This window comes from Chamaea fasciata, unplaced genomic scaffold, assembly GCF_029207755.1.
Source record: "Chamaea fasciata isolate MVZ Bird 193981 ecotype frontalis unplaced genomic scaffold, bChaFas1.0.hap1 SCAF_14, whole genome shotgun sequence".
Lineage (NCBI taxonomy): Eukaryota > Metazoa > Chordata > Aves > Passeriformes > Sylviidae > Chamaea > Chamaea fasciata.
This window is the reverse complement of record NW_027094099.1, coordinates 12,541,022-12,552,343: the sequence shown is the minus strand read 5'-3', so window position 1 is coordinate 12,552,343 and position 11,322 is coordinate 12,541,022. Positions and strand designations below refer to the sequence as shown.

At 55.4% G+C, this 11,322-nt stretch overlaps 1 protein-coding gene across 3 annotated transcripts; it reads right to left on the bottom strand.

Moving 5' to 3' along the window:
* Nucleotides 1–116: 116 nt before the first annotated feature.
* On the bottom strand, nt 117–10,819 carry KIF7 (kinesin family member 7). 3 transcript variants are annotated; one of them, XM_066196406.1, is made up of 18 exons: nt 10,510–10,819; nt 8,918–9,118; nt 8,256–8,667; nt 7,129–7,660; nt 6,608–6,745; nt 6,239–6,463; nt 5,628–5,830; nt 5,235–5,341; nt 4,777–4,932; nt 4,276–4,478; nt 3,974–4,171; nt 3,653–3,778; nt 3,014–3,190; nt 2,497–2,712; nt 2,094–2,300; nt 1,426–1,624; nt 1,184–1,333; nt 117–981 (listed from the first exon to the last, which is right to left on the bottom strand). In XM_066196406.1, the coding sequence occupies exons 1-18, from the start codon at nt 10,808–10,810 to the stop codon at nt 599–601; spliced, it is 4,134 nt and encodes a 1,377-aa protein (XP_066052503.1). In that variant the 5' UTR covers nt 10,811–10,819; the 3' UTR covers nt 117–598. The 3 variants fall into 3 exon arrangements, with proteins under 3 accessions (XP_066052503.1, XP_066052504.1, XP_066052505.1); XM_066196407.1 differs by having other exon boundaries at nt 5,628–5,827; XM_066196408.1 differs by lacking the exons at nt 117–981; nt 1,184–1,333 and adding an exon at nt 1,728–1,933 and having other exon boundaries at nt 1,595–1,624.
* Between the last annotated feature and the right edge of the window lie 503 nt (nt 10,820–11,322).

Below are 11,322 nucleotides of genomic sequence, written 5' to 3'. Positions count from 1 at the left end.
AGATATTTCAAAATTAGGCCAACAGTGTGACAGCAGCCGACTCCCCATGCAGTGAGATTTAAATACAATTCCTTTCCTACGTACCCGGAGTAAGTGGCCCTTCTGACAAGTAACCATTTCATAGAACTCACTCTGCTTTATTAGAAATGTTATAGTAGAAATGTAAAAAACCCGAAGTTACTACAAAAATCTATGTACAAATTCTGCAGGACTGCACAGCATCTCTCTCTGAGGCTGGGAGGGCTGAGCGAGCCCTTCAGCTGAGAATTCCACACTGTAAACAAGTTTTTAGTGTTAAGAGGCCTGGAAGGAAAGTGTCTCCTGCTTCATTCACAGTGCTTAAGCTGCTGAGGGAGCAGAGGAGAAGCATCCTGTCAGGGCTGCCTGGACTGGCACCAACACGGAGAATGTAGGCTGGTGCTCTCACACCTTACACACCCCACTCCCTCCTAACAAGTCACATTTCTCTTCCTCAGGCCTCTGAAATGTACCAGGGTTGTAGCCAGGCTGGCTTGTGGGGCAGGAGGAGGGCTCTCAAACGCAGGTCAGCAATACCTGCTGCTCCCTGCCCTGCGCCAGGTGAGTGTTAAGCCCGGCTCTAGAGCGGGTTTTTCCTCACATCTATCATGGCTGGGTGATAAGGCACCGGGCTCATGTTGAGGCTGGCCCTGCGCAGCTCCCGGCGGGGTTTGGGAGCAGCAGCAGCAGCCAGGCCCCGTGCTGGGAGCAGCTCGTGGGGCTGCCCCGCTCTCAGCGGGTGCTCTGTGTCCCTCTGCCGAGGGTCGCCGGGGCTGTCGCTGGGCAGGGAGGAACGCCTCCATGTCGAAGGCAAAGGGGCGTGCACCAGGTCCCTGCTCTCCTCCCTGGCCCGAGGGCTTTCTTCAGCGGCAGGCACGGGCTGTTCCCTGAGGCTGAATTCCTCACAGGTGCCAAGCTCAGGGGCAGCTCTGTCTGCAGCCCCATTAATGCTTCTCTCCATCCCTGCTGGGAAAAATTGAGGGTAGAGAGGTGAGTATCAGGATCTCTACTTTCCTCATCAATACTGGTGCCTGTGTAGCAGTTGTTGAAGGACCTATACGTGCACTGCTCTGGACTGCTCCAAGCTCTCACTGCCAGGCACGGGAACAGAATCTACTTTTTAACATGCAGGAACAGCAAAGCCCTAGCCTGTGTTTCCTCTCACCTTTGGTTTGTCCAGGGTGGAGGTTCATGTTATTCAGTCTCTGGTTCAGCTCCTGGTTTGCCCACATGTAGCGACTCAGCTCCTTTTCCAGCACTTGAATCCTCGCCTCATACTGCAGCTTGCTGCTGGCCAGCCCCTCGTCCATGTGCTCTACAAGAAAAAACCAAGGCTATTTCAGCCTGGGAGCCCTGTGAAAGACAAAAGCAGTAGCACTGCTGCCCATTTGGAGAGCTGGGGGTTACCACGGCTCTGCTGCAGCAGTAACTGCATGTTCTGCTCGTGCTCCTTCTGCTGCAGGGTGAGCTGGCGGTCCATCTCCAGGCGCTGGCGCTCCACGGCCGCCTCCAGCCAGTACACCAGCTGCTGCTGCTCCTCCAGCTGCATCTCCAGCTCTGAGAAGGCAATGTGCTGCCTGTGCTGATCCTCTCGCAGTGTCACCACCTGGCCAGGGCCCAAGAGCAAGGAACACTTCAGCTGCTTCATGCCTGGGAAGATTTCCTGCCCCACCGAGCCCCAGTCATGTTAGTTTTTTGGTACATCTTACAAAGGTTAGTAGTGCTGGGATGTCAGAGCTGCCTTGTGGAGGGAAGAGGAAGGTGTGGCTGGACTGATGTGGCAGAGCCACTGCAGGGATCCATGAATCCCATGACTAGAAAAGCCCCTCTCCCAGCTGGGGGTCGTGGTGCTGTGGTTTTGTGGCCTGACTTTACAGGGCAAAGCTACAGGATGATGCATGGATAAAGCTGGAAACTGAGGAAAACAAGAGTTTGGTCAGACCATCATTTCTGTGAACAAGTGCATTCAAGCTGTGTTACGTTTATTATGTATTCTGGCTGGCTAATAATGCAATCACTACCAGGCAGTAAATGAAATACAGCTCCCACCAGCACAGAGGGCAGTTGTCTCCCACCTTGTCAAAGTACTTGCAGAGCAGAGCTCGTGTCTCGGAGGAGGAGAGGTAGCTGAGCTTGGCCATGAGGTTCATCTCACACTGGGACAGCAGGCTGGCCGAGGCCCGCAGGACTCGCTGCCTGCACGTGATGGACTCATTCTTATACTCAATGGCTGCATCCAGAGCCTCGATTGCCTCATCCAGCTGGAACAAGATCCGTTCTTCCTGCCAGGGCAGAGCTGTAGTTAGCAAAGGGTTTGCTTTGTCTTACCCTGCCCTAACCTTCCTTGTCATGTCAACAGTGCTGGTGAGAAGCTGGGACATGCACAGTTTGAGATGCGGGGGAGCATCTGCCAACAACCTATGCTCAGCCTTCACTTCTCTCCTACAACCTCCTGCTCCCCAGCCCCAGCAGAGGTACCTCTGGGGACAGCAGCGTGCCCTGACGCAGCTTGTTGTCGAGCTCCAGCCTCTGTTTGAGCAGCTGGTCCTTCTCCTGGCGCAGGCTGTTGATCTCCTGGCGGATCTGCTGCTGGTCGTGGGCACTGCCGTGACGCAGCTGCCCATTCTTCTCACTCAGCTCCTTCTCCAGGTGCTCCAGGCGGCTGGACACGCGCACTATGTCATCTGTCAGGACCTGCAGCAGAGGGTGCTCAAGGGGATCTGCTCTGAAGGCAGGCCCTCAGCCCCATTCTACTCCATCTCTAGGTCAAGTGACCCCCCCAGGCAGACATAAGCCAAGGGCCATCAAACCAACAAGTTCAGAGGCACAACACACCCAGACTCTTTCATAGAGACGAGATTTCCTACCCACTTCCCAGCACCACCTCATGTTGGCCTGCATTCCCCTGCCAGACACAGGATGGTACCCAGGTATTCCAGCCTCCACCTCTGCTGGAAATCAAGCAAAGGGTTGAGGTGTCACATTCTTGTCCTACCTGGCTGGAGCGCAGCCGTTTGCTCTCCAGGCCATTCTTCTCCTGCAGCAGAGCTTCCTTTTTGGCCACAATAGCTTCCCGCTTCCTCAGCTCATCTTCCAGCTCATCCAGGGCTCGCCGCTGCTCAAGAACTTTATCCATCTCCATGTCCAGCCACTTCTTCTGTTCCTCAATTTTCTGATGGAGGGAGAAGCAAAAGGCGTGTGTGTGTGCAGATAGCAGCAGCAATGCCCAGGACTGCTGGACTAAAGAGCAGTGGAGTTGAGATCCGAACAAGAGTCCCTATTCCATCTCTGCTAACCCCCACAGCCGAGACTTCACTGATTTTATCCTTCCAGCTCCTCCAAGGGGCAGAGCTAAACTAAATTCCCAGCTGTCAAGGAGTTCTTGGTGGGCACATCTCTCACCTCCCTTCGGCTAACAGACAAAATTTCAATACCAATGCTAGGATTTAGATGAGATCCTGTTTCTGGGGGTAAGACAAGATCTTTAGTCCTCTGCTACTAGGTGCAGATTATGGACTGTCCTTCTCAAGGACAGGATGGGCTCAGGTCCCTGTTTTCAGATCTCTCCCATCAGCCTACAATCTGCCAAGCATCCCCTCTGAACAGGAAAGCGAAGGCAGGTTCCTGTCTGTACCTGCTGCTGCTCCAGGCTGATCACAGAACCATTGCTGCCACTCCGCCGCTTCCTCTGGAAAGCTGCAATTTCCTCTGTTTTGATGCGCAGGATTTTCTGGTGCTGCTCGTGCTTCAGTTCCAGTTCCTGCGTGTGAAAGAGCAGCCATGAGCTGGAGGGAGTGGGAGATGTTTTCCCTTACGGCCAGGGGCTGAGGGACAGGTTATGTTCTCCTCAAGTTCTTAGGATACTCTCCATCTCCATGCTCTCCAAGACAATCACAGACCACATCAGAGCCTACCCATCCTCACAAACACCACAGCTGCTCCTGCCCTCTCCTACCTTAACTCGGTGCTGTCCCTTGTTGACCTCTGTCTCCAGCCGCCGTTTCTGCTCGCTCTCCTCACGCAGCCGCCGCTGCAGCTGCCCCTGCTGCCGCCGCATCAGCTGAATGTTCCTCTCCAGCTCCTGCACGCGCTTCTCGCTCTGCGCCGACAGTGACACCAGCCTCTCTGTCGCCTGCTTCTTCCTGCACAGCACCTGCCATAGGGTGAAAACCACCCTTGGCCTCAGCTTCCCTTTGCAGAGACGCCCCCAACTCTGCCCCTGCTCAGCGCCGGGGTGGGCAGAGCCCTTCCCCTCACCTGTGCCTTGCTCTGCGCAGCTGCCACACGTGTGCGGTACTCCTGCAGCTTGCGCCTCTCCCCAGCGTCCCATGGCTCTTTGCCCTCCAGCTCCTGGAGCTGCTTCTGGCTGTCGCTCAGCTCTGCCCGCACCTGCTCTGCTTCCTGCTCCAGCTCACTGATCTTCTGGCTGTACTGCCTGTTCAGAGCCTGGGCGTCCTTGCCTGCAACACAGCCCCCTCTCTCACAGCCAGGATCCTGACCCTTCCTCCCTCTCCCCAAGTATTTTTGGCTACAGGGACTGAATGTTCCCTTTCCCTCAGCCACTCCAGGGAAGGGACAAACCAGTGGGAAGAGTTTCTATCAGCTGGAGGGATGGAGAAACAAGGCCCTGCCGCTTATAGGGGAAGAGACAGCACAAGCAACACAGGGAGAGATGAGGATGGAAGAAGAGACTAAGCACCAGGACTAGGAGGAGGTTTCATGGGAAATGGGTGCACATTCCTGCCAGTAGCACTGCACCTGTCTTAATGAGCTCTGTGATCAGCTCCTCCTTCATGCGGATGTTGATCGCCAGCTCTCGAATCTTCTGCTGTGCTTGCACCAGCCTCCACTCAGAGTCCTTCCCTGACAGGCACTCCCAGGAACCAAGTAAGGACTCCCGCTTCCCACAGACCTCTGGAACACAGATTCCCAGGTCAGGAAAGTCCTGTCTTAGCAGACAGGTGACAGAAGGACAGTCTGATCTTGGATCTGTAGCCGGAGTCTGGCACAGCATTGCCCAGAGTCACCTGAAGCTTCCACCAAACACACCCTTGCCAGACCCTATGAGTTCAAGTTTCTCCCTAATAGACACAGCTGGGCTCCATTTTTGGTCCAGTTTTGTCCTCTGGATGCCATCCAGGTGGGACATCAAGATCACCCAGTGAAGCACCACCAGCCTATGAAAGATTGTCCAACAATCTATGGGTGCTACTTGCCTTTTGACAGCTCCAGCTGCTCTGCCTGAACTGAGTGGGCATCGCCTCCACTTGGCTCCTCGCTCAACTTGAAAATCTCTTTCTTGCTCAAATTTTGGATCCCATTTCTAGAAGAAGCAAATTAATCAGTTTGGTCTGGGCAATGCTAAAGCTGTTCTCAGTAAGGACCCTCATGATCCACAGGCTTCAGAAGGAGATGGAAACAACAGCTGTGGTCAGGAATGAGGGTAATGAGCTCTCCAGGGAGCAGTAAGGTGCCTCAGCAGCATCACTGACCCCACAGGCAGCATTTGCCCCTACATTAGACATGAGTGCTGAGCTGCAGCAGTGGGACAGCCAGGTCACAGACAGGGCACCACACAGGGACAGCTGGCTGGGAGAGCCCCAACTCACCGGCGCTGGGACAGGGACCGTTTCTGCTCCCATTCCTCCATCTCCTCTCCCGAGGACAGTTCTGATGGCTTCTCTGAGTCCTGGCTGAGCTCCCTCCTCAGCACCACATCTCTGACCTCAGGATCGCCCGTTGGACACTGTGCATGGTGCGGGTGCCAGCCTGCCAGCTCCTCCTTCTGCAAGGAGCAGTTGCTGCTGAGCTTCTGGGGCACAGAATTGGGAAGAGAGGAAACAAGCTGTGTGAGAGCCAGCTTAAGAAAAAGCGGCTCCCAGCTGAGCATCACTGCTAGACATAAAGAAAACAACAAAATGGATTGAATGTATTTTCCGGAGAACCGATGTGTTGCCAGACCCAGCTGCCTGTGCTTCTGCTGCTCAAACACTGAACAAATCTGGCACTCACCCACAACATGAAAGCAAAACCCTCAGTTTTGAAGCTGGACTGTTTTTGCCAGAGTTGTAAAACTCTGGATTTGAACACTGAACACAGGCCTCTGGACTACACTTCTGACAAAGATCACATTGAAATGCAGGGCAAAAGCTCCCTTACAGCGGAGAGCAGCCAAGTGAAGAGGCAGCAGCTCTTCAATGGCACAGCCTTATGCCCTCACCTTTTTGCAAAGAGCTCTACCACTCTGCTCAGGAAGCAGCCCCGAGGGAACCCCACCAAGGCCATGGGATAGGGCAGCATCCAGTGGGGCTGTGTGAGGTCTCTGGCTGGCAGTCACCAGGTGAAGATTTTCCAGCAGGCCTGGCACACACAGGTTTGGCATTGCCATCTCCAAGCGCACGTGCAGCTCTGAGATCTTATCCTGCTGCTCCTGCAGTTTGTCACTCTAGGATACAATGAGAAAAATGTGGTTAAATGTGGTTGATCTGAGACCCACTGCAGAAGAATCTGAAAGCTGGGCCAAGAATCCCTGGGCAGGAAGGAAAAGAGTGGGGCAGGTCCCTACAAAGAGAGCAGAGCCCAGAAATACCTGCAGCTTATACTGTTCCATAGCATCCTCCAGGGCAGCCAGGAAATCACGGTTCTCCTCCTCCAGGCGTTCCACTTGCCTCTGCAGCTTGGCCACCTGCTCATCTTTGATGGACTCACACTTCTTCTCAGTGCTCATCTGCTCCCCAAAATAAAAGAGAGGCAGCATCAGCATCCACCTTTGCCCTACCCTTCCCATGCTGCACTCTGCAAGGACACAACAGCTCTGCAGACCGAGATTCTTCCTGTGCAACAAATCTCTCAGCTGCAACTGAATCTAATTTCTCTCTGCCTGCTGCAAGGACCATGTCCTTCTGCCTCCCTAGGGCCTCCTGGACAGGTTACTTCTCCTCCCCTCCCTCTCCTGACCCTTCCATCATGCTGTGCTAGGGCTGCTTCATGAGATGAACCCAGCCTCAGAGCTGTAACACCCCATTACTACCTGGACTTTTTCATGCTGTGCTGGGGCTGCTGAGGCCATGAGATGAACCCACCCTCAGATCTGTAACACCCCACTATTACCTGGGCTTTCACCACCTTTGAACCTTGTGCCTCCAGCCCCTGGTCTTCCATGGAGGTGCTCTCGATGCCGCTATCCAGCCCGGCTGAGGTCAGCTCGCTCCTCTCGCTCTCCACGGCACACAGCCACTCCTTGAGGCGCAGGATCTGCTCCACGGTGAGGTTGCCGTCCTCCTGGAGCTCGGTGAGCAGGCGGTAGGCAGCGTCGGTGCAGGTGCGGTAATGGGCGCACTCAGCCAGCAGCCGGGCCGTGGCGTCGGGCGCACGGTGCTTGGCGCTGGCCGAGCGGTGGATGATGCGGGTCTCGGAGCGCTGCCGCTGCTCCAGCGCCTTCTGCAGGTTCTTGATCTGCAGGTGGAGCTCCTCGATGTGCTCCGTCTCCTTGCGGCAGTTCACCACCGCCTTGTTCTGGATGTTCTGAGCCCGGTTGGCGTAGTTCAGCGTGTTGAGGCTCTCGTCGAAGTCAGAGGACGAGGGGCTGACACAGGCTATCATCACGGTCTGGGCATTCCCCCCCAGAGAGTCCTTCAGGATCCTAAGGAAGAGCATAGGGATTCAAATAGCAGAAATACAAAATAACACAGGAAACAGAACGTTTTCAACCTTTTTCAGAGGTTAAGCCCAAGGAAAATGATGTCCTGGCTCTGTAGTTGGTTTGGCACTAGTGAGGTGAATGGATGGGATCATTAAACAGAGGATTAACAGTTTGCACTATGGCAAATCTCCATCCAAATAACTCCTGAGGTTGGGAGCTCCCTGACTCTGTGATCACTGCTAGGTATGTGCTGCCAGAGATCCTGCCAGAGACAGCAAAGGCCACCTGCTCAAGCTAAGAACTAACTGTGGACCATTAAACAAGTCTACTGGGAGTATTTTTTATTCCCTGCCAGGCAGGAAGGGCAGGATAACCCACAGCAACACCCCATCTCAGCTTCATTACTCAGCATGAAGTATGAATCTCAGCAGCATTACTCGTGCAAGCCTCATTGTCTCCAGCACTGCAACAAGCTAGGCCTGCATTTCTATCCTGGCCTCATTGCTCCTCGAGATTCCCTACATGAAAACCTGCAGAGAGGGCAGACCTGTAAATTGAGCCTGTGAGATGTAGGGGGACCTGGTCCCAGTGGTACCTGGTGATTTTGGAGTCCCTGTATGGGATGTGGGTGGTCTTTCTCCGAGGATCTCCCAAGGCACTGATGACATTGCCCAAGGCCAGGAGGCCACAGTTGATCTGGATACTCTCCTTCAGCCTCTCTCCTGTGTTTCCCGTCTTCACAATTCTCTCTGAGCCTGCCAGGTCCACGAAATGAAACTTGGACACCAGGACCTGTCCGGCGGCGGGCAGAGCCGGGGCGCGGTGGTGCAGGGGCAGCCGGCCAGCCCCCCGCCGCTGCTCCATGGTCACCGTGAAGATGGTGTGCGAGCGGCTCGACTGCCTGTTGATGTGGGTGGCTCCCGTGTGCTTGGCTGTATTCCCCATCTCCAGCAGGCTCAGCACCTCATCCAGCCCTTCCACTTCTGACTCCTTCACACCACACAGCACTGCAAAGCAAAGGCAGCTGTGGCTGGGAGGGATGGGCTGCCCGAGGATGCAGCTCCTCTGCACAGCCTGCTGCTGTCACCCTGCCCCTACTGGGCCTTGCCCAGAGCAGCTTTCAAGATTAAGCACAGAAAACTGCTGCAAGAGACAAAGGGATGGAAGGAGAACAGCTGGCTCTGCCTTCCTGGATAGATAACCCAGCTCTGGCCTACAACATGGGGAGAAAAAGAGCCTGTGCACAGCCACACATACCAATGTTCCCCTTGTCATCCTCCCGGATCTGGATGTCTTTGCTGGCTGTATCCACCTGCAGCAAGTCCCGAAACTCCTCCTTGTACACTTCCAGGTAGGACACTCGGACCGTGTAGTCGATCAGGTCATTCTCATCGATGAGCCTGAAGGTCTCAGCCATGGCTCGTGGGATGATGCCCTGCTCATCTTCATTGATGGATGCTGGCAAAGAGAGGCACATGGTCATGGAGAGGAGGGAATGTCCAGGGAGCCAACGCTGGCTGGGGACAGAGCTGAGGTCAGGGGACTGCCTGCAACACACGTCAGCTGGAAAGGAGCAGCCTCACAACTCTCCCACAGCTCAGCCCTCACAGCCTGGGTTAAACATCCCACAAGACCTCTGGGCAAATCCTATCCCAGTGCTGTGCTGGATTCCAGCAAAGCTGCTTGTTTCCAGTGCTTCCCCAAGGAGAAAAAAGCACCTCAGCATTTCAGTGAGAATCAAACACCATGCCTGCAGTCAGAGTGTGCTGTTCTTTGAAGCCAGCATGACTCTACAACTTTTCCCAGCTCTGAGAAGCTTTTTTTTTTTTTTTTTTTTTTTTTTTTTTTTTTTTTTTTTTTGGTGCTTGCAGCTTGCTCATATCTGGCCACAGCACTCTACTGTCTCAATTTCAAATATTTTTCCTTGTCTCCAACAGCTATGTAAAATGGCAATCCCCAGATTTGGTGCAATGACAGCCTGAACTGGGAGACTGAAAGCAGACGTAGATTAAAAGTATGAAACAATTTAGTGTTTACAAGTGATACAATTAACCTAAGATGACTGAAATGTTTACAGTACATCCTCTGTAAGAAATCACAATTCCATTAAACCAGAATAAAAAACTTGTCTCTTTCTTCATTTCCTTCATACAAAAAAAATAACAGGATTAACACTTGCAAACCTCCCTCTCCTTCAGATTTATTTCAGGGCCTGGGACTATCACCACCACCTCCAGAACTGGTGGAGGACCAGGTCCTGTCACCTGTCAGGCAGTGAAAGAGGAGAAACCTAGACTCTGTGATCTCAAAGGTGTCCATGGGAGGTGGCTACAGCAACATAGGCAGGGGGGAAAGGAAAGGCTGCTGGGGGCTAGGATGGCAGGGGGAGGTTGGCTTGAGCTGGAGGAGCTGGCAGGGTGGAAGCGTTATTTGCGAGTGAAGCTGGAAGTGATGGAGATGATGATACAGAAGGGTTTGGGTAGAGAGAGCAAAGGTGCTGAAATGGGTGTGGACAACAGCACCGGTGAGGCTGGTGAGCTGGGAGAGATGGCTGGGATAATGGTGGGGTGGGTGGCTTGGCTGGAGATGGAAGGAGATGGAGATGGAAGAAGGAGGTGATGTGGGGCTGGTGGGAAGAGCAGGGAGGTGGTGGGGATGCTGGCAGGGCAGGGATGCTGGAGGAGCAGGGATGCTGGCAGGGCAGGGATGCTGGTGATACAGGGATGCCGGTAGAGCAGGGATGCTGGAGGAGCAGGGATGCTGGTGATAGAGGGATGCTGGTGGGACAGGAATGCTGGCAGAGCAGGGATGCTGGCGGGCACGGAGCCGCCGGTCCCGGGGAGACTCACCGACGCTGGCCTCCCCGATGGTGTAAGTCTTGCCGGAGCCGGTCTGTCCGTAGGCGAAGACGGTGGCGTTGAAGCCGCGGAAGAAGGCGCGCAGCAGCGGCTGGACGCAGGCCCGGTACACGGCCGCCTGCCCCGCCGCCTCGGGCAGCACGGCGGCGAAGCGGAACCGGCGGCGGCCCAGCGCCACCTCGCCGGTGGCGGCATCGCTCCGCAGGCAGGGCCGGTGTCCCCGCAGCGCCTCCCGGGGCAGCAGCGGCCGCACCCGCACCGCCACTCGCACCGCCGCCGCCTCCGCCGCCATGGCCGCGCCGGGCGCGCCGCGATGGCGTCAGCGGCTCCTCCCGGCGGGCCGAAGAGGGAGGATGCGATGGGCCGGGAGGATGCGATGGGCCGGGAGGATGCGGCGGGCCGGGAGGATGCGGCGGGCCGGGGTGGGAGGGAGGATGCGGCCGGTCCTCGCTGCGCCCCGGGGAGAGCGGCCGCCGGGAGCGGGGGACGCCCGTGGCTGCGGGAGTTGCGCGGCGGCTTCCCGGTGCTCCAGAGAAGCTCCATCACTCGGGAGATGCTCCATCACTCGTGGGGTGCTTCATCACTCACAAGGGTCACTTGTGAGATGCTTCGTCACGTGCGAGGCGGCGCTCCGTTAATCGTGGGGTGTTCCGTCTGTGGTGAAACAAATTTCCACCACCCATGAGATGCTCCGTCAGTCACAAGGGACTCACATCTCTCATCAGCTGCTTCATCACTGGCGAGACACCCCAGCACCTGTGACACTCCTCCACTCCTGGCAGACATTCCCACGATCACCGTGGC